At 53.7% G+C, this 22792-nt stretch overlaps 1 protein-coding gene and 1 long non-coding RNA gene across 2 annotated transcripts in view; one reads left to right on the plus strand and one right to left on the minus strand.

Annotated features, from left to right (window-relative positions):
* Window positions 1-350: 350 nt before the first annotated feature.
* KLF13 (KLF transcription factor 13) overlaps window positions 351-22792 on the minus strand; it is a 43359-nt gene continuing 20917 nt past the window's right edge. The window contains exon 2 of the mRNA XM_081546663.1: window positions 351-6141. Within this exon, the coding sequence (XP_081402789.1) occupies window positions 5852-6141 (290 nt within the window). The 3' untranslated portion in view covers window positions 351-5851. The remainder of the gene's footprint in view (window positions 6142-22792) is intronic.
* On the plus strand, window positions 11497-13145 carry LOC145528358 (uncharacterized). The gene is made up of 2 exons (XR_014070337.1): window positions 11497-11836; window positions 12246-13145. It is a non-coding gene; the product is annotated as an uncharacterized LOC145528358 (long non-coding RNA).

Genomic DNA, 22792 nt, shown 5'->3' on the forward strand with positions numbered 1-22792 from the left:
GATTGCAGCACACCAGGCTTCCCTGTCCTTGACCATCTCCTGGAGTTTGCTCAAATTAATGTCCATTGAGTTGGTGATGCCATCCAACCATCTCATCCTCTGTTGCCCCCTTCTCCTCTTGGCTTCAATCTTTCCCAGTGTTAGAGTCTTTCCCAATGAGTCAGCTCTTCACATCAGGTGGCCAAAGTACTCATCCCCTGCAAAGCCTTCTCCCTCTCCCCCATGTAAGGCCTGACAGTTCTAAGCTGGTGTCTACCCCTTGGGCCAGTTATATCCAACTTCTTAAACTGGGCCATTTCGGTTCCCTCCCCTTCCAGGGCTTCACCCATCAAAGGAGCAGTTCTGGCAAATAATGAATCATAAATTTTATTTCAAAATGTAAACGTCACTAAACATGCATACACGTTAAAACAATAAAATTTACAGTTTCGTTAATTTTTTTTCTTTTTGCATAGGACATCATTACAATATAGAATCTATGCCTTACAAAATACATACAAAGTTTTATCCGAGCAAGCCAAGGCCAGATTGGGAACTGTACAACTGTAATACTTCACTGTAGTGATCCGGGAAAGATGAGACGTGGCCTTCGGAAGCATGGTGTGGTGCTGGTTAAGAAAACAAAACCAAACCAAACCAAACCAAAAGTTCCTACAGAAAAGTGTGCTCGATGGAAATGGTCTTGGACCCTTGGAGTCTACCGTGGGGTTTGGCAAACAATCCCAGAGAAGCTCCATCAATGGCTTTGGGAAGAGGAGGGGCCGTCTGTGAAGTCCAGGGTGGCTGAGACCCCTAGTGCACCCAGCACACAGAGATTCCCGGACAGATTCCTGGCCTGTGGGAGCCATAACGGCCCTGCCCCCCACAATGCACAGCTGCTCAGCTAACCTCCAGCCCTCAGGGTCCTCGGCACTTGGCACAGGGACTCTCCAAGGTGAGCCTCCTGCCCACATGCCCAGAGACAGGCACCCTGACCCAGGAATGGACCCTGGGAGGTGGCCCTCTGCTCCAGGGATGGCAGGCTGGCCTGGGACAGGTGCTCCTGGGCTGAGTAGGGGAGACAGCCTTCACACAGACCTCTGGTTGCCTGGCAGGCATTCGGCTTGGTTTCCAAACAAACATGTGCGGCAGCCTGTCACCATATCCTGGTGCTCTAGGAGAAGGCTGCTGGTGCCCTAGGAGAAGACATCCTGGAGCCCTAAGAGAAGGGTGCTCATGCACCCCTCCCCCACCCCCCACATCTCCTGTGTCCCCCACAGCGAATGCAAGGTGCTCAGGGCAGGGGAAGCAACTTGCTCTCATTCGTTCCTCTTTAAATAAAAGTAGTAAGGTTTTAAAGCTGCATGAGAAGGGGAGAGGCTGGGCGGGGCCAGGGGGCACACTGCAAGTCCCATATGGCAAGAAGGGTTCAGTAGAAACCAAGTAAGCCCTGGACTCCTGCCTCCCACCACACCCAACTCTTCTAACTGATGAGACAGAGTAGTGGGCGGGAGGAAGGGCTTCTCCCTGAACGGTGCTCAGGCATTTATCAGTAGTAAGCTGGACGGTGCATCTGAGTTCTGATACAAAATTCTCTGGAATGTGGCTGGGACAAACCTTTGAAGCTCAAGTCTTGGAGTCAGGAGAATCAGTTACAGGACCTGGCTTTCCCCAGGGCAATCCTGAATTCAAGAAAAGTCTCGGCCCACATCCTTAGTTTTAGCTTTGGAAGATATACGGTCACCAGAATCAAATGTGGGATCTTTGGACAGCAGAGATGTGGGTAACCTGCAGAGCATTTCTTACTGGCTGCAGTGTGACCAACCCATCAGTCTTCAAACCCTTCAGCACTGAGTCTTTGAATGACTTTGTAGAAGGGTTAAGAAAATTAAAAAAAAAGTGGCAGCTGTTAGAAGTTAAAAAAAAAGTTAGGTAGCCTTGTAAACACAGCCGAAACCAGGAGCTGAGCATCAAGGGGACGCTATTGCTCAGGTCACACTTCCCTGCTGGGCGGTCCTTCGCTTGCTGAGCTCAAGGAGCGAGTCCCTTGGGGCGCTCTGACCCTGCAGCCACCTTAGCACCTGCTTCTGGCAAGAAAAGCAGCCGGATCTTCTGGGGACTGTGGGCTGGGGGGCAGGAGACTTGAATGGAGACCCCGCTTCTGCCACACTTCACTTGGACCCCAGAAAGCCACCAGCCCTGTCTGTATGTCCTAACAAGTGGGCTGGGGGCCACTGGTGGCCTGCTGTCTGTCCCTGTCTCTAAGTTGCCTCCCACCCCACCACCCCGGTCTAAGCTGTGACCAAGAGCGTGGGGAGGTCTGGGGACCCCAGTGCTGCTGTTGAAGCGCACCTGGAGGCCGCACCCTGGCGAATCCGGCACCTGCCTGGATGCCTGGCCTCAGAGTAAAGGGGTCGCTCTGCACCTTAAGTGCGGTGCATGGGCTTCAGCAGGGTGCAAGGCAGGCACCTGCAGGATCACATTCCTATCAAGGGCATCACTGCCCATCCCCACACAGCACCCCAGGGCCCACTGTGGAAGGGGCTCATCTCTCCTCATGGCTATAGAACAGGGTAGGCGTTTGGGGTGCTGACAACCCTAATATGGCTGACGCTGAGGGCTTCCTTGTTTGGGACAAGGGCCAAACACCAGCCCCCAGGTTGAGCCCAGGGTTGCTTGTAGGCCTTCTTAGAGGGGAAGCTCTCCCTTCACTCAGGCAACCTTCATTTTGAGATCTCTGCCCCCTTGGCCTACAAGAACTAGAGTCAGCACACAATAAAGGTTGGAGTTTTCACTACTGTTTCTAGGAGTTGTCACACTGAAGCCAGCAAGCATGGCCATAAACCAGAAAAATGAAAAGACCCTGAAACAGACCTGGGCCGGGAAGACATTCTACTTCTTTGAAAAAAAAAATGCAGGCTGTTCAGCAGGGTCCTCCGCCCATCCCCACCACCGTGCAACCACTTCCCACGGGGGTCTGAGCGAGGGAGGCCCTGCACTCCCTCCTTCCACATGTCGTGATGATGAGATGCTAGCGAAAGCCCATTCGAACCCAGCCTGAGATGCATGGATTTTCCCCACCCTTCAAGTGAGATGAATTTTAGCCTCAGATGAGCCAGGATGGCCTGCTGGCTGGAGCTCCAGGCCAAGTGCTCCAGGTGCCAGCCAGTTCTCTCCAGGTGCCCGAAGGCAGAGAAGCAGCAGCCCATGTCCGGGGCCAGGCCCACTTCAGAAGGTCCGCACCCTGCCATTAGACCGAAACTGCTTTGGGAACGAGGACACACTCATTTGCCAAAAATAGCCTGCGCCTGCATATTTCTGTTTTAAGGCAATGTTACCCTTCCATCTAGCAGACGGAACAGCCCTGGGTCACTTAGAGGAAAAATTAAATTAAGTGCTCTCTTTGGGAACAGCAAACGCCCGCTTTCCCTCCCTCCCCCACCCCCCTCCCCCCTCCAAAACAAACCAGCTCTTCTTTTATTCCAAGATGACTGGGTTTAGAGTCCTTTCCCCTCTTCCTATGTGCAGAGAGACGTGGGCTCTGAAACCCTCTTTCCTCGGCAATGCCACAGCCAGGTCGCGAGGAGACACCAGGCTCCTGCGGGGCACGTGGCCCCCCTCCCTGACTTTGGGGGCCTCGTGGGCAGTGAGCGCACCAAAGGACTTTGGAATAAAATTCCTGAACCTGGAATGTGAGTTCCTGAGACATGAAATGTATTCGGAGTGTGGCTTTCTCAGCCCCACACAGAAACGGCTTTGGGAGGGAACTCCGAGGGCCCTGCCGGCCTCACTTGAGGACTGGGTGTGAAAAGCTCTCACCCCCGGTGCTCAGGGTGCTGCTCTGTCCAGGTGTCCAGCACATTCTGTTCTCTGTCCTGGACCAAATGCGAGCAGGACTGTCACCCAGCCCCAGCAGAGGCCAGGGTGAGGCCTCACCATGCCGCTTCTGCCCGGTTCCCATGCACAGCAAGAGCGATGCACCTGTCCACCCTGTACCTGCCATGCTCTCAGAAGCCACCATCACACCACTGGCTGACCCCAGCTGACACAGCAGAGTTAGAAATGGGCACCCGGAGCGCAGAGGACGGCAGTTGCTAAGGACATGGGGCGCCCATGTGCTCTGAAGCCGCCCAGGGCCCATGAGCACCAGCTGGGGCTGGGTCTCCGGGACTCCTCTATGCTGTACCCCTCATTGTGATCAGGTAGGGGCAGAAGCAAGATGGCCACAACCAAGGCACTCTGGGCTCAGGGAAGCCCCTCTATGGCCCTCTGAGGTCCCAAGGGTCATTCCTCCTCATCAAAATGAACAAGAGGTCTCTGCAAGATACCCCAAGTCCTTCCCAAACCCACACCCCTGCCCCAACACACACACATACACACACACACACATACACACACTGTCCTGGGGACTTGTATTTACAGGCCCTGACTCCCTGGAGGAAGGCCAGGGAGGTGCCTGGGTGGGGGCTGCCCCAGCCCTCCACAGAGGAGCATGCTGGAGCCTGCCTGACCCACCTGCCCAGGTCGAGGCTCCCGGAGAGACGTCCCCAGCTCTCTGCTCGGGAAGGCTGGCAATGGGGACCCTACACCACAGTGCCCCAAGGCTGGGGGTGGGCTGGGGCCTCCCAGGTGGGAGGGGGAGACCAGGGAGGGAGGAGTCCAGGGGACACAGCTCATGGAGAAGCTGAGCATTTGCTGAGTCCCAGCTGGGGACACGGTGGGTCTGAAAAAAAGCACTTTCCACAACTTCTGTCCGGTGCTCCCCAGGGAGGAAAGACAATGTATGTTCTCCAACTGTATTTCCCATAGCGTCCGCCTTGCTACCCCCCAAAGTTCCAAGTCACAATGTTCCGGTCTCTTGCTACCGAACAGTCTCCATGGAGTGCTATGCATGGCTACCTCAAGCCACATGCACAGAGCCCCGCTTTACCCACCGTGTCAAACAACGGCGTTTCGTGAGCAGGGCCAGTCGGGGAAAACGTAGGAATTGGATGCACTGATGACACCTTTGGACATCCTTGTAGGAGGCCAGTCAGAGGACGTGGTATAATAGTGGAAGGTCCTAGAGCCTTCTGCGGGGACACAGCATTGCACAGCCGTGTGGACATCAGACGGACGGTGCATCGGTCTGCCCAACCCAGGCTTGCATCTCTGCTTCCAGCGCTTGAGAGGGACCTGGGCAGGGTCCCCGAGGCGAGGACTGCTCCCCTTGCCCATCACGGCTTGAGGTGTCCCTCGGAGCCCTCTGCATTCTTAGCCCACTGCCGCTGGGGCGAGCCTGAGGCTGGGCAGGGGGCAGGAAGAGGGAGCCGTGGGCCCTGCTCAGGGGTCTGCCCTGAAAGCACAAGGCCGGTGACCACCTCTCCATCTGTCGCCCGTGGGGAGCTCCACCTGCACTGCTCTGCCCCCAGTGTGTACCCAAATCTTAAAGGAAACTCCAGAGTGGAAATCTATGTACAGAGTAAGGCGGCAGGAAGGGGGTGTCGTCACTGACCTCGTGGAACATGTCCATCCCTGAGAAAGGGGGGGGGGCTCAACACCGCTGAATCTCACCTGCGTGGATATGTCTCTTGTGCAATTGTGGATGGTGTTTTTTGGAATTTTTTTCATTGTGTTTTTTTTTTGTTTTTTTTGTTTTTTACAAATTTGACACCTGAGGTGAAGAAAATTGTTTTTTTGTTGTTGTTGTTGTCGTCGACTTCATAAAGTTCTCTTTTTTCTCTCTTATTATTATAAAAGGAAAAGACACGGAATCACGATAAGTGAGAGCATCTATCTGCTCATGGCTGTGGTAAGGAGGCGGGGCCTCAGGGCGTGGCATGGCCTGGGTGGGGGCGTGGCTTGCCACGGGCCCCGCCCCGCGCACAGGCGCTCAGGGCGAGCTGGCTGGGCTGATGGTGGGGCTGCTGGCGTCCGAGCGGCTGTAGTCGCTAAGCGAGCCGGTTCGCGAGCCCCCGCCGCGCCGCTGCAGCATCCCCGGGTGGAAGTTGGCGTGGCGGCGCGCGTGCTTGGTCAGGTGGTCGCTGCGCATGAAGCGCTTGTCGCAGATGGGGCAGCTGAACTTCTTTTCCCCTGTGTGTGTGCGGTAGTGCCGCGCCAGCTCGTCGGAGCGCGCGAACTTCTTGTTGCAGTCCTGCCAGCTGCAGGCGAAGGGGCGCTCTCCTGCGGGCGAGAGGGCAGAGGGTCAGTCTCAGCGCACACCCTAGGCTTCCCGCCCTCCCTGCACCCCTTCCTTGGTGCCCCATCTCCGCCAACTTCCGTGTGGGCGCCAGCACCCTCCTGTCCCTCCCATCTGCTTCCATCTGACCCCTCCCGGGAGGAAATGACAAGATCCCAGGTGCTGCGGCCCCTCAAGTGCGTGCCACCCAGCAGACTGTGTTGGGTCAGCTGTGCCTGAGCGGCAGGAAGCACCGGCTGGTCCCTGGGCTCTAAGAATGGGAGCTGGGAAGGGGGAAGGCTCTGGGAGAGCTCGCAAGCCTGCAAGTTTGGCCACATCACCCTGACCCCACAGATCACCCTCACCCCACGGAAGCCCAAACTCCAGAGCCTCAAGTCCTGCACGATCTGCAGACAGTTTGCCAACCCCAGCACCCAGCCATTCAGACCCTCTGCAATCTCTTCATCTGTATTATGAACAGGTTAGGACAGACAATTTTCTGGGACTAAGAGCCTGTTTATGGGCTTCCCAGGTGGTGCAGTGGTAAAAAGAGTCTGCCTGCCAATGCAGGAGATGCAAGAGATGCAGGTTAGATCCCTGGGTCAGGAAGATCCCTTGAAGGAGGAAATGACAACCCACTGCAGTATTCTTGCCTGGAACATTCCATGGGCAGAGGAGCCTGGTGGGCTACAGTCCATGAGGTTGCAAAGAGTCGGACATGACTGAGCACGCAGGCACTGGCCAAGAGTCTGTTTGACTGCAGCTCCAACTAGAGTCTGCTGCTGTTCCTCTCTGAGAAGTTCCAACCTGGCTAACTCCTCAGCAGAGGAGACGGGGGGGGGTGACATCCAAGAGAGGAAGGTGAGGACAGCTTAGAGCAAGAGGCAGGCCAGCCTTCAACCAGGCAAACTCTGAATCACACACAAAAAAGACCTTAACTGCACGGGGAGAACCAGCAGGGAGTTCCTGCACCCCAGAGGGCAGCCTCTGGCACTGGGGGTGGCCCCAGCGTTCCCCTTCCTGCCGCATTTCTCCCCCTCCCTCCCAGACTGTGGCCCTCAAGCTGAGAGCTGGTCTTTGAAACCAGTCCATCAGGGCCCCGCAGAGGAAATCGACACTGCCCACCCGCAATGAGGCCATCAACCTTAAATACAAACAGACACCCAAAGATGGCCAGGCCCCAAGGAAAACCAGTGGCACGAAAGGGCAAGGCCAAGAGCAATAAAACCACTGACTCCAGAGGAAAAAGAGTGAAGCCAGGAAACCGAAGAGAATATTAACCTAAAAATTCTGACTAGCATTCTCAAGAAATTTCAGACAAAATTTTATGTGTAAACAGGATACCATAAAAAGGAAGTTCAGAGTACAGAGAATAAGTGTTTAAAAACTGAGAGTATTGTTGCCCAAACAAAAATCCCATAGAAAAACTAGAAACATACTCAAGGAAATATCCCAGGAAAATAGAAAAAAAAAACAAAACAGAAACAGCTCGAGAAAATATGTGAATGTTGTGGTGTTCTCTGTCTCCTAGCAATGCTGAAGCTAAGAGCTCTGTATGGCTCTCTATGCTCTCCTTACTGACTTTGTTTTTGGTAGAAGGGTGTATGGGCAGGGGGGTTCACAATTAAGCAGGCAAGCAAACCACTTCCCATCTGATAGTTACAAACAGCAGGAGGTCACAGTTCAGAGTCACAGGGAATTGATCCTGTGGGTGCAACATCTAACAGAAGACACTACTGAGTAAAAGAACAGAAAAAAATGGAGGAGAGGAAATTACCGAAGAAACAATAGAGTACGATCTGTCAGCTGATGCGAAGAGCCGACTCACTGGAAAAGACCCTGATGCTGGGAAAGACTGAGGGCAGGAGGAAAATGGGGCAACAGAGGATGAGATGGTTGGATGGCACCATCAACTCAACGGACATGAGTTTGAGCAAACTCCGGGAGATGGTGAAGGACAGGGAAGACTACTGTGCTGCAGTTCATGGGGCTGTCAAGAGTCGGACACTAATGAGGGACTGAACAACCACAGCAATTTGTTACAGTAAAAAAAGGAGACAGGAAACTAACATGGAAAGGGTTAGCATAGAGGTGGGCGGAGTAGTGAATAAAGGCTCCTGCCAAGAGTATCTGCAATGTTAGAACACTAGAAGAGACTGCAGAACTTACTTGAGAGAAAGGGGAGAAGCAGGTCATCTGAGAGGGAAAGAGGCTGGGACAGACAGCAGCCATCTTGTAAGCCACACTAGATGACAGAGCAACAGATCCTCCCAAGAGTACCTCTCACACATTAGCAAAAATAAGAAGAAAAGGAGAAGCCAGGGAAGTGAGTGAACAATGAAGGGTCATCTCCGGACAGGAGTGAGGGAAGAGATCTGATGGGGCACTGGAGCTGTGGGCCAGGAATCACACAGGGAGGTTTACAAGAAAGGGAGTTCCACACCAGAGAGTATAGTCAAGAGGCTGAATGAATTTCAGAATGCAGTGAAAGCACATAGTATTCTTCGGTTAAAAGAAAAAAGAGGCAATTAGAAACTCCAGGAGAAACAGAAGGCATGCAAGAAAATTGTCTAAATTAGAAGTAAACTAAAATGCCAAATGAAGGGACTTCCCTGGTGGTCTAGTGGTTAAGACTCAGTGCTTCCACTGCAGGGGACGCAGGTTCGATCCCCAATCAGGGAACTAAAATCCCACATGACACACAGCGAAAACATTTTTAACTTAAAAAAAAAAAAGTTCAAACTCCATCCTAGCAGAATTACAGCACACAGTTGTTATAAAGTACTCGGAAAGGTCCAGCACAGGATATGGTGGTGTCCTTTCACATGACCAGTGCTGAGCCTCAAGGTGAGGCTCAGCCCCTTTCTCTGCTGTGTACTGACTTGAGGCCTCAGACAAGTGCCTCACTGCCCACCATGGGGTAAAGAGTGGCCCCACCAAAGATATATCCAAGTCCTAACCCCTGGAAGATGTCAATGTGACCTTATTTGGAAAAAATATCTGTCCAGATACGATAAGGTACAGATCATGGGATGAGATCACAAAGACTAGAGAAGGGAAAGGACTCCAGGGAATGATGGGCCCATAAGCCAAGGGACTCGGTATCTGGGGTGGCCACCAGACACAGGGGGAGAGAACTGACACTGCCGACACCTTGATTTCAGACAGCTGCCCTCCACAGTGAGAGAGCACACTTCTGTTGTGGGTGTTCAAGCCACCCAGTTTGTGGTAACTGGTTACAACAGCCACAGGAAATGAACACAGTGCCCCATCCTCATAGTGAGCTCCATGTGGTGATTCTACAGGACTGCATTCAATCAGCCCTTGGCACTGGGCCTGGTACATGCCCAGTGATGACTCCTGAGATGCTACTGTCGCTTTTATCTATTATTCTTATCAACTAGTCTTCTCAGATTTGGGCCTGCTTGGAGGAGCCAGGGGTGGGGGGCACAGAACCAACCCAAAGTCACACTCAGCCTTGCTTCCTAGTAAGCCCCTGTGTCCTCGCTGGGAGCTTGTCCTTTTCAGGGTCCTTCTGCTTGCAACTCTGGGAGGCTCCTTAGGTGGATATAATTAGAGAGGACTGCATGATCCCAGGGCAGCAGGGAGGGACGACATTCAACACGACAGAGTGCTGGTGCCTGGCAGCCTGGTGGCAGCAGGTGGGAGGGTCCAGCATCACCACTCAGCCAGCCAGCAGCCCTCGGCCTGCCCAGGGATCAGCAGCACGACTTTTTTATGTAGTACAAACATAATGCCTGGCCCTGGGGACGTGGGTGCGATGCCGGCAGACAGAGCTCTCCCTGCTCCCTTCTCTATTCCTCCAGCAGCCTGTTCCCGGCAGCCAATAAGCGGGTCCATAGACAGACGGATAAACCATTCAGAAGTTATTATTCATGCTGGCAACAAGCAGCACTGGGTCTGGCTCAGCTGGCCTCTCAGTGGTGACATTCAAGCGGCACCCAGGAGGTGGACCAGAGCGTGGGGCAAAGGCAGCGTGGACGGGAGTCCTCTCCAACAGCACTGTCCTCCCCAACAGCACTGCTCACCCTTTTAGGAAGGGTGGGAGGGAGCTTTTGTTCACCTGGGTTATGTCCATCGACATTTATCACAGAAATTAAAACAAAATATTTAAACTCAAGCACACATTCCAGTAGCTGTCAGAGGGATGATGTCACTATACATCACACAGCCTCTGGGACATTCCACTGTATTCTTTTGAGAGAATAAAGAACAAATAATGTTACTGCTATGAAAATAGTTCTGACCTTACGGCTCCCTGGAAGGGTCTGCAGTACCTGTAGGTGTCTCTGGGCCTCACTTTGAAAACCTCAGGAGGGTGGGGCTCCGGAGACTGGCCCCAGGTGGCATGGTGGCTGAGCTGAGTGTGTGTGTGTGTGTGTGCGGGGTGTACCCAGAGTCGGGCAGGAGGCCAGCAGGCCCAGGCCAGGCGACGGGGTCCACCCCACGCACTAAGTAAAGCGAGAGGAAACCAAGCTCAAGTTCTGCACCTGCCTCTTCCTAGGATGTCATCAGGACACAGGAGCGGTACCGCGAGCTACCACCGGAGGGCGCTAGGCCCAGCGCAGAAAGGATTCAGACCCCAGACCCCTGAAGGCAGTCCAGGTCTCCTGCAGCCTCCCTGCCCACTGCCCCCAACTTCAGAAGCCAGGAGGGCGGCAGGTGTGTGCGCCGAGTGGGCCATAGGACAGGATGACGAGAAACCTTATGAAGAGAGGCAGGGTGACAGCAAAGGGACTGGATGCTCAGGGAGGAAGGAGGCAAACTGGAGGAGGGCCAGGGTCACAGTGACCGGCCTTGGAGATCCACGGACTGGGTGGGGGCCTGACACGCTGGAAGGGTGGGTACCCGCCAGTGAATGCCAGGCCCCAAGGAGCCAGGACTGAGGGACGAGCGTTAACAGTGGGGGCAGGTTGAGGACCTGCGGGTGCTGATCCTTGGGGATGTAGTGTGGGTACGAGGTGGGGGGCTGGGCCTGGCGGTGTGCAGTGGCGGGGAGCGCAGTCCCGCAGGGAGCAGGTCGTGGGGATGGGGTAGGGGCACGCGGGGCGGGGGTTACATAAATGTTCCCTGGCGCCCTGCGAGGCAGCCGAGAGCGGTTGCCTCATCTTATCAGGGAACAGGGCGTCCCACACTCTTGCCCAAGCCGCAGGCCTGGGTGGGGACAGCGTGTTCTTTCTGAGAAGCCACAAGAGGCCGGGCGGGAGCCCAGGGCTCTCCTCGCCCAACCCCCGCAACGGCGCCCCGCCCCGGGGCCCGCCTCGCGCAGGTGCAGCCGCGCTCACTAGTGCGCATGCTCCGCTGGGACGGGTCCAAGGACCGCCTCCCGCCTGCCCTCCGTCAAGGGCGTGTGCTCCCCGAGACCTCACTCGGCCTGTCCAGCCTCGGCCAAACATGCCAGCCTCCACAGCGTGAGGGAGGTGCTGGCTCTAAGAGCAACTACGTCGTGGTTCTTTTGTGTGTGTGAGCCTCTGGTGGGCAGTCGAGACGGTGGTGGTGCTCTCAGCCAGGACCGGCGCAGCGCCTGCAGACCAGGGCCCCTTCTGGGCAGTGAGTGCTGGGCTCTACCGGCCCCAGCTCCGGGAAGCCTGGGGAAGGGAGAAGGGAAGTCTGACCCGGGGCCCCGGGACAGAAAAGCAGGTGGTCCAGGGGTGCCCAGATCCACAAGAGCACACCTCGGTGAGCACACGGCATCGGCATCCGTGCGGGTGTGTGGAGGCTGATGGGGGAGGGGCAAGGCCGGTCCGGTCAGAGGGAGGCAGGGGCAGAGGCCTCCACAGAGAAACAGCTGCTCCCAGGCTCCAGTTACTGGCTGCCAGCAAGCGGCCTGCCATTCATCAACAGATCGCTCCAGTCTGTGGTCTCCGGCATGCGTCCGCTGCCAGTTCCTAACCTCAACACGGCCACTTTCTTCACTCCTGGGATGCCTGCTTTCCCTCCCACTCCAGGCATCTCAGCAGATGGCTGACCACTGGGACCGATCAATTGATCAATTGCCAGCCTCCGAAGAAAGCCAGACCGGCAGCCTCAGGGTCAACAGAAAGGCCTGTTCTCTGAGGGGGAAGCCGACTTTTTCTATTTTCTTTAGGAGACCATTCGGCTCCTCTGCTGGTGACTTATACAAACCCACATGGAGCTGACACTTGGATGCCTGTGTCCTGGGGAGTCCAGGCTGGAAGCTCTTACCCACCACTGTACAGGTGAGGGAGGTGAGGCCCAGGAGAGAGAACTGCCACCTGGTGGGATCCCCCTTGCCCTGGGACTCAGCGGGCAGAAGCAGTGATTTCTGCCTGGAAGCCGCCCCTGCAGAGGTCAGCGCCTGCCCCTCTCCCATACCTGCATCCTGCTCATTTGTCTTGGCTGCATCTCACAGTTAACTGTGAAGGTTTAGTGTGAGAAAACGCACGTGTTCAGAGGAGATAGGCAGTTATCACTGGTGGGGCTCCTGTGAGCGTCCCTGGCCAGACACCAGCCTGTGCTCATCTCTGCCAAAACTGCCCTGGCCCTGCCTGGGGTGCTCTCCTCCAGCAATGCTGTGGTGCATGCATGTGGCTCATCACACGCTCCTGTGCACTCTTGCACATGCCAAGGCTGGCAGGACATGAAGGGAGGTGGTGCCTGGCTGGAGACTGCTACACACAGCCTAGGGGCTTGAGTTAAACAAGCAAATCTGCCTTCTGCAGACCCGTGTGTCTCCACGTTTGTACAGTGGGTGCAGGTCTTTTAAAAAAATATGTATTTGGCTGTGTTGGGTCTTAGCTGCAGCTCGATGGCTTGGCATGTGGGATCTTAGTTCCCTGACCAGGGATCGAACCTGTGTCCCCTGCATTGCATGGTGGATTCTTAACCACTAGACTCCCAAGGAACTCCCGATGCAGGTGTATTTTTAAAGTAGGCATTCTGGGTTGTTGCTTTGCCTTGCTTTGTTTTGGAAAAGGGTAACTTGGTCCTAAAATTCATGTAGAAAAATAAATAGAAATTTATTTTAGCAAAAAAACAAAAAAACAAAAAAAACCCTCTGAAAAATAATATTGAAGTGGGGGGACTGACCACCAGATCTACCATGCCACTGCACAGGCTGCTGACTGGCAGTGGAGCACAGCAGAAATGCCTGGACCAGATTCTAGGACCATGGAAATTATGGAGCAGAAAATGACATCTAGGGCAGGGTTCAAGGGATAGGGTCCAAAAATGTCTTACTCGGGACAACTAAGTAACAATTGCCTCTTACTTCATACCTTAAACCAGGATAAACTCTGAATGGGTCAAAGATTTAAATGGGAAAAGTAAAACCACAGATGTGTTAGGTGAAAACATGAAAGAACATTCCTTTTAAATGCTAGAAGTTCTTTCTATGAATCAAAATCTAGATGCCATAAATGAAAAGATTGATAAATTTGACTACAGAAGTATAAAATACATCCCCATAAACACAGTCACAAGGAAAGGCAAAAAATAAGTAACAAACTGAGAAAAATATATCTGCAGCTCTTGTTACAAAGGACTAATTTCCAATACTGCAAGAGATGACAAATTAAAAGGAAAACATAACACCCAATAGAAAAATGGGCGAGGGCTCTGACTGACAGTTCATAAACAGGAGGTACAATGACTCTTGAACATCCAAAAAGATGCTCAACACTGCCCATCAGGAGACAGATACAAGTGAAACCCCACAGCCACTCCCCTTCTTACCTATCAGGGTGCTAAGATGGTGGGAGCTGGCACACCCACTCTTTACTGATGGAAGTACATACTGCTACCAGCTCTGCAGAGGACAGCCTAGCAATGACTACTCAAATGACAGACCTCTGTATCCTTTGAACTCACAATGCAACTTGGGGGCACTATCCTGCATACTACACCCGCACACCTACAAAATGGAACGTGAGCTTGCTCACGCAGTGCGGCAAATATCTCAAAACAACTCATGCTCTTCTAGGCTTTGTTACATACACTTAACAGACCCTCACACCACAGACTCCTATGAAGAAGGAGCTGAACGGGTTCTTTCTGAACTGAGATGGAAAGATCTCTGGGGGATGGCTCTCAGTGAGAAAAGTGAGCTCCCAAGCAGGACGCTCAGTCTGGAGGCCAAGTTTCGCGTGTGTGCAGGTCTCCCTGGATCTGAGATGCTCCGGGTGGGCACCTGAGGATGCAGGACCAGCAGTCGGTGGGGGCAGAGAGCTGGGCGCCTGGAGGGCAAGGACTTGGAGAACTTTGCTTGGAAAGGGACTTGAATGCCCTGGTATTTGAAACATACGGTGTATTTACCTAAAAATTAAAAACAGAAATCTGTAGCAAACTCGGAAATGGTAGCCACAAATTCTACCTTTCTACAAATTCCCAGGGCAGGACTGGGACTCCACCCAAACTCCACAGCCCCGCTCACACTGCAGACGCCTAGATGGAGGACTCTCCCTGATAAACAGTGTGACAGACCTGGTATGGCTTAAAAGACAGCAGAGACGCATTCCAACAGCAGCAGACCCAGGGCTGTAATCATGCCTGGAGGCCCCCCAGGTTCCTGCCATAAAAGTTGCTCTGTCCACTCTCCCACGACTGACCATTTAGCACCAGCCTGGGTGGATGGGGCAGGCGCTGGTTGCCACCCATCCTCCTCTTGCAACCCAGGAGAGTTCATCCCACTGCCAGGATGAAAACCCCACGTTCAAGGCAGGAGAATGGGAGTCCTCTGCCAGGGCCAGGAAAGAGGGAGGGTCTGGGTGTCCTGTGCAGGCTCCCGGAAAGGCTTTCCTCCTGGACCAAAAAAGACAGGATGAAGAAGGCAGGGCGTGTGTGGGATGGGAGAGCAGGAATGGCGTGGAAAAGCCTCTGAGGTTCGGAGGTGGGGCAGATCTTGGGGTGACAATAGTCACCAGTAGCTGCACATAAGTTCTCGGAGACTCCCACGGGAGCTGGACTGCTCCTTGATACAGATGAGCCCTCAGCCAACCCGGGGCTCCAGACTACCCCCGCCCCAAAAAAGCCAGCTCTACGTGGTCAGCAGGGCCACCAGGGCCCCTGGGAGAGGGCCTGACCCAGGGGGCTGGGCACGCCACCCCCTGCTCTCAGGCAGAGGCTATGCAAGCACTCTGGCCCTACTTCCTCTTCCTGTGTCCCCACCCCCAGCCCTCGGGTTCCTCCCCCTGTGCTTCCCGGGGGGACCTCGCAGGCAGGGAACCAGTCTCCATGGTGCATGGGCGTAAGCGCACCCATCCCAAGAGGCAGGTAGGGGGTCAGAATGAACCATTTGTAAGATGAGGCCTGAGGTCAAATGTCAGAATGGTCTTACCCAGCTCACATGAGGGGATGGCGTGTCAGGATTTCCTCCCTCCCCACCATGGACCAGGCTCGGCTATGGCCAGCTGCCCATGCTGACCTTGGCCACTAACATCCGGGGTGACAGCAGGAGAGGGACCCTGGAAGCCACCACCTATCATCCAGACAGCCTGGGGAGCCACACCCGCCCCAGCGCAACCACCTTTCCCACAGAGCCACAAGGCCCCCCTCGGCTCCTTAGGGTAGGGCGGGCAGACCCCCAACCCAGGGCAAGGGCGTCCCTGTCGGCACCCACCACATGGAAGGAGCCAGGTAGCTCTCTTCCCTGAGAGGCTGGCCTGTCTGTCTGCAAGGCCTGAGCGCCCAGAGGCTGCACCCTCAAAACCTAAGCCCGGGCTCTGCCTCCAGGCCTGGTGCCTACAGCCGGCCTATTCCAGGGACGAGAAGTAGGCCGTTTCCCTTAGAGAAAAAAAATCACGAGGCTCGAACAGAGCAGAGCTAAATGGTGGACTTTTCAGAGCTGACTTCATAAAGCAAGTAAATGAGAATAAAAACAAGTAAGCCATTTTACTATCGTCTGAAAATGCTTTTGGTTTTTGAGGGAGCAGATGCAAAAAAAAAAAAAAAAAAATCCTGCCACTGACCTACTTCTGCTACAACAGTTGGGAGACGCAGAGGACCTACCCCAGATGCTCAGGAAGGAGCCCAGGTCACCATACTTGCCAGTGTCCGGCCAGCCTCAGCCACATGGGGTAGTTACACCTGATTCTGTTTGCTGCAGCAGATGCTGTAGCAGGAACTCGGGGGCATCGCCCTGCAGCAAGCCTGGGTGCTAGTCAGCACATTAGGCTGCACACATGGAGCGAGAGGCCACCTGTTGCCCCCCTACTCCACTGGCCTTCTCCCTCCCTGAAGATATCCATGCTGTCTGGGGAGAAGTACCCTCCTGGGAGCCTTCCAGATCCAGGGACAAAGGCTGGCCCTTCTCTGCACACCCTGCCTGGCCCTCTGCCTTTCTCTGGCCCAGGCTGGAGCAGGTTTCCAAGGGACCTGGACCAGGAAGGAGAGCAGAAGCCACTTTGCAGCCCCTACTCCCGGCAGTGTCCCCAGAAGTCTCCGGCTGGGGTGCCCCCTTCCTGTATGGCTTGGCAGGGGACTGACGCTGAGGATGGCCAGTGAGAGCTGCCCCAAGGTGGCGCTCCTTGGAGTCACCCCGCCAAGGTCACCACAACCAGGATTCATGTGCGGGTGGGGTGGGTGGGCGTGAAGCCAGCCCGGCTGTCTCTCTGATCCTCTCACAAACCACAGACAGGGGTCCACTCGCACACAGTTCTGTCCCCACCGGCCAACCAGGAACACAGACCCCCAAGCGGTCAGCCCCACTGTCCTGTGTGCGGGGGAGACGCACGTGCCCCAAAGCTGTGACTGCGGGGAGGACCCACGGCTATCTGGGGTGACCTCATCCTGCCATCACTATGGTTTTCAGCTGCACTGCTTTCTACAGTCAGAACGCAACACAATGGTGATATACACACACATTTACACTTATCTACACGTGTGTGAGTGCTCAGCAGCTCAGTCGTGTCTGACTCTTTGCCATTCTATGGACTGTAGTCAGCCAGGCTCCTCTGTCCATGAAATTCTCCATGCTAGAATACTGGAGTGGGTTGCCATTTCCTCCTCCGGGCATCTTCCTGACCCAGGGATCCAACCCAGGACTTCTGCATTTCCTGTATTGCAGGCAGATTCTTAACCCACTGAACCACGGGGGATCAACAAACTTAACAGATATTTCAGACTTGGGCCTGTCTCCGTGGAAGCCAGCACCCAGGCCTCTGCCGAGGGAGCAGTGCTCACCGACACGCACGGGTGCACATGCCTGTGAAGGTCAGGACTACACACCAGGCATTTCAGAAAGGTCTTTTTCCTGCTTTTGCTAAGGGTTACAAAACACATTTGAAAATCTCTGTACCCAAGGTCCCCTTTCTAACAGCGAGAATAAAATACCAATGGTTCCTACCAGCAGGCAGCCAGCAGCCATTCCAGACAAGGGCTTGAGTCCATCTCTGTGTATCACACACACACAATCGACTCACATCCCTGTACTTTTCCTGAAGGGACAGGCGGGGTGAGGTGTATCACCTCCCCTGCTCCCCCAAGTGCTTCCAGAGCCCAGACTGCTCCACACAGGGGATCTCCTCCAGGGGATGTATTGCCATGAGCAACTCATGTGAGCTGAACCCCAAGAACAGATGATTCCATCTCTTTCCTCTCTGTTTTGGTGGTCACGTCACTAACTGCCTCCAAAGGGAACCCACCAGTGTCTTCCCTGAGCTGAGGGGAGCAGCTCCATCAAGGCCCGGCCCTCTCCCTGCTGTCTCAGAAGGAGAATCCTCCTGCCTCAGGAGCAGTGTGCCGTCAACAGCCTGTCTGGGAGTCTGATTGGTGGCACCCCAGCCCGGACAGCCTGGGAATCACATTTCGGTCAGTTTCATTGGAGATCTTCTCAAACACCCCAGAAAGGTGAGGACTTGAGTTTAGGATCCACAAGAAAAGACCCAGCTTTACTCACTTGATAAAAATATTCTTCATGTAAGGCTAATCAAAAGTAAAGTGGGAGTGGGGCTTCCCTGGTGCTCCAGTGGTTAAGAGTCCACCTGCCAATACAGGGGACACATGTTCAATCCTGGGTCCAGGAAGACCCCACATGCTGTGGGGCAACTAAGCCCGTGAGTCACAACTACTGAGCCCATGTGCCTAGAGCCTGTGCTCTACAACAAGAGAAGCCTCCGCCTGCCGCAACTAGAGAAAACCCACTCGCAGCAATGAAGACCCAGCGCACCCCCTGAAAGTAATAAAAATTAAAAGTAAAGGGAACTCATATCCAAAATATATAAAGAATATTAAAATCTAACAATAAGCGAACACTTGATTGTATAATAATACTGATGAGAGACCCAAACTCAACTATCGAAGATGCACAGATGGCAAATGCTATATGAAAAGTGCTCAATATCATTTGTCATCAAGGAAACCAAAGTAAAACAAAAGGATGGCAACCTACACAAGTGTGTGTTCAGTCGTGTCTGACTCTTTGCAGGCTCCTCTATCCAAGGCTATTCTCTAGGCAAGAATACTGGAGTGGGTTGCCATGCCCTTCTTCAGGGGATCTTCCCAAATCTCTTATGTCTCCTGCATTGGCAGGTGGGTTCTTTACCACTAGCCCCACCTGGGAAGCCCATACACAAGTGAGAGCAGCTAAAATCCAAAAAAATTGACCCTGCTGGTGGAGCAGCTGAAACTCTTGTTTGCTGCTGGTGACAATGCAATGTGGGATGTTCATTTTACAAGATGGCTGGGAAGTTTAAGAAGTTAAACACAGACTCACTAGACAAGGCAGCAGTCCCACTCCTAGGCATTCATCAAGGGAATTCACCATCAGCCAACACTGGCAGTCAGCACTTTCTGTGGGTGAGGGGGTGAACATGAGCTACGTCCACACAGTGGAGCACAATTCAGCCACAAAACAGAAGGAACTACTGGTTCCCGCACACACAAGTGGATGCATCTGAAATGCATCTTGCTACAAAGAAGAAGCTAGACCCCTAAGTCTATACATTGTATGACTAACTCATATGACGTTCTGCCAAAGGCAAAACTGTAAGGACAGAAAATGTACCAGGGGTTGGAGGGCTGTGGCTGACCACAGAGCAGAAATTTAGGGTGATGGAACTCTTCTGCCTGGTACTGGGAGGATGGCTACAGATTCTCTGCATTTGCCAAAACCTAGAGACTGACTTCACCAAGAATGTCCTGGAATGTTTGCAAATGTTTAGCCTGGAGAGAAGGCTGGAGATCCTAGGATGGGGGCTGGCTGGGACAGTAGACACCAGCCATATTACAAACACATGACACGGTGTCTAAGTGGGTGGGGAGACAGGGACAAGGAAGGAGCCTGTGCTTCAACAGAGCTCCAGCCTCTTGGAGGAGAATCCAGGGTAAACCATCCCAAAGTGCTTCACATGTGCTCCAGGGCTGAATAAACAGGTGGATGCAAGGCAGGGGGAGGGAGCCTGGGTCTTGCTGTCAGAGACGTGACAGCCTCTGGACCAGGGGAGGCGGGGAGGCAGTGAGTCCTTCGGGGGGGGGGTGCCTCCAAATCTGAGATGGTATGAACTCATGCTCAGTCCTGTGTCCACACAAAGAGTTAAGTGAGTGAAGACTGTGGGCGAGGACACATCCTGGCTCTGTCCACCAGGAAGAGCAAGAAGCAGTGACACCCCTGGGAACAAGGAACACCCGCAGCACTCAGATCTTGGTCTCTAAATACCATTTTACAACAAACGTAAATGGGGATCCTTGGAGACACGGCTCACTCTGGGACTGGAGTGGTAAACATACAAGATGAGCCAGAAGCAGCTTATAATTTCAGACAGTGAAGAAGTGCACAGAAGTCAGCATGACAGGGGCAAGGGACCCAGAAGCCAACCTCACCTGGCCCTGGCCAAGGCTGGAATGTTTGAGTAACAAAGTACATACATGCTGTCGCTCTCCTACCGACATAAAGTGACTAGAAGAACCCTTCTAGGAAACGGCAGTCCACTCCGGTACTCTTGCCTGGGAAATCCCATGGACAGAGTCTGAGCTTAGTGGGCTACAGTCCATGGGGTTGCAAAGAGTCAGACACGAGAGACTGAGCACAGAAGAGCACTTCTCCTCTATGGTGTTTTTCCCCCAAAGCCACAAACCCAGTCTCACTCCAAGAAAAACATCAGACAAATGCAAACTGAGGGACATTCTACACAATCTCTGGCCACCACCCCTCACAATGGTCAAGGTCAAGGGAAACAAGGAAAGTCTGGGAACCTGTCCCAGTCAAGAGAAGCCCAGGAGAGCTGACTACTATAGTAGTCAGACAGTGAATTACAGAAAACTCTGCAGTCACACTGTGGGATCATGACAGCAGTGACCACGTGGCTTCTTTCTTTCTAACTTTTTATTCTGTGTTAGACTATGGCTGATAACAACGTTGTGATAGTTTCAGGTGGACAGCAAAGGGACTCAGCCATACATATACATGTATCCATTCTCACCCAAATTCCCCTCTCATCCAGGCTACCTGGCTTATTTCTGAGAAGTCAGTCAGTACTTCTTAGATAGTGCAAAGGACTGATACAGCCCCACCTGTTGGGGAAAAAAGTAAATGCTGGTGAAAGTGAGAGATTTCCAAGGTTCCTCAGATGTGTTAGGAGGACTGGCTCACACAGTGGCTACCTTTGCCAGCCAGATACTTCCCTACTGAATGCTTTGCCCATTCCAAGGATGAATGTGCAGGAACTGCCCAGTGGTGACTGTGGCAGAAACAGGCAAGTGCCCAATATCCCAGCACCTGCTATCTGGGTCTTCTTTTTTCTAGATGACACGACTTTAGCTTCTGCAGCAACAATGCACCAGGGGAAAATGCTTCCTTCCCGACTCCCTTGCAGCTACAATGGGCTTTGGGAACTGATTCTGCCCAATTTGTTGTAGTTGTTCAGTCACTAAGTCATATCCAACTCTTTGTGACCCCATGGACTGCAGCAGGCCAGGCTTCCCTATCCTTCACTATCTCCCTGAGTTTGCTCAAACTCATGTCCATTGAGTTAGTCATGCCATCCAACCATCTCATTCTCTGTCACCCCCTTCTCCTCCTGCCCTCAATCTTTCCCAGCATCAGGGTCATTTCCAGTGAGTTGGCTCTTCGCATCAGGTGGCCAAAGTATTGGAATTCAGCTTCAGCATCAGTCCTTCCAATGAATATTCAGGGTTGATTTCTGGTGATTGAGTTCTAGATAAACCACTGGGTGCATTTTCATGATAGAGGGGGCTATATGCACTCTGCCTTTCATACTTGCCTGGACCATGTCCTCCCTATATGGACCGAGTCCTCCCCACCCACAATGTGGGTTCCAACATTGCAGGACCACCAGGGTCACACCATCACTGGCCTCAGGGGCAGCACTCTACTCTCCCTGAATGGCTGCCTCCTTGTGCACCCTGGGAAGACTTCTGGCTAGGGCTCTAACTGTCCTTCCTGGATAACATCTCTGGACAAGAGTAAAGGGAGGGCCCCATCTGACCGGCTGGATGTTGCGGCCCAAGGCAGCAGTGACGCCTGTGAGGGGAAGGGGTTGTCCTGCCTGGTGGTGTGGCAGGTACACCCCAGGCAGCTCCCAGCCTCTGGGCAGAATCACCACTGGCCACCAGACACATGAGAAGAGCCTCTGACGAGCATGGGCAGGCAGGCCAGAGGAAAAACGCAGCCTGGGGGATGCAGAGGTGAGAAGCAACTCCCAGAGCTGTCACTGGTGCTCAGAGGTAAGACACGACATCTGTGAAGCAAAAACAGGATGCTCCTTAAAGAGAAGAGACCCAGAAACTGAGTCTGAAAACAAAGACACACAATATGGGGATATGGCAGAGATTAAAATCCAATCTCAGAGTTGTCAGAGAACATGGAGACAGTGCCACAGACAAAGAGCAAAAGATGAGAAAATGGATGACAAAAGGACAAAGGTAAGAAAATGAAAGCATCCAGGTATGGAGCTCAGAGAGCCGGAGGACACAGGGGTGGGTTGTCACCCAGGGTGGGCAAGAGTGAGACCAAGTTCAGGAACAGAGCCTATTGTCGGGGGGCGGGGGGGTGCATCAGGTGCACCCCCCTCATAGAGACCCCTGACAGAAACCACACCCACAGTTCCAAGGACAGGGGAGCATGTAGGTGCCAGGAGTCGAGTGGCCTCAGCCTTGCCAGCAACCACAGCAAAGGCCCAAGACTGCGAAGCAAGGCCCCCCAAACCTCAAGCTGACTAGAAGAGCCAGGACCAGACATCCAGCCCAGAGGACTCAGGTGCGAGGCCAGGAGCAAAACACTGCAGACACATGCGTCTCCAAAAACAGCCTCCTTCGCCTTTCGAGGCTCCAAGAAACAGGGCCTAGATGGCGGCAGATCCCAGGACAGCAGCACCACCAGTCCACCTCAGGGAGCTGGAGAGGAGGCCCCTAGAGGACAGGCTGCAAGTCCCACCCTGTGGGGAGAGCCACGTGGCTGGGGGTGAGGGGACGAGGCAGTAAAAGCAGCGCTGAGAAAACCAGGCAGAAGGGCAACTTTAGTTCTCAGGAAAAGAAACGTGAGCAACACCTGGGATGCCTGCAGCCTGCATCTCTTAGTCCTGAGCATCTCTGAAGGTGAGTGGGATAATGCCCCAAACTGTGACCTGGAAGGGGAGCAAGGTGGTCACCACCAAAGAGGCCACACGGCTGCCCCAGGACGGGCCACAGCCAGAACATGGATGCAGGCCTCGGGTCTTGCCC

Source organism: Giraffa tippelskirchi, chromosome 12, assembly GCF_054371585.1.
Source record: "Giraffa tippelskirchi isolate mGirTip1 chromosome 12, T2T-mGirTip1v1.2.pri, whole genome shotgun sequence".
Taxonomy (NCBI): domain Eukaryota; kingdom Metazoa; phylum Chordata; class Mammalia; order Artiodactyla; family Giraffidae; genus Giraffa; species Giraffa tippelskirchi.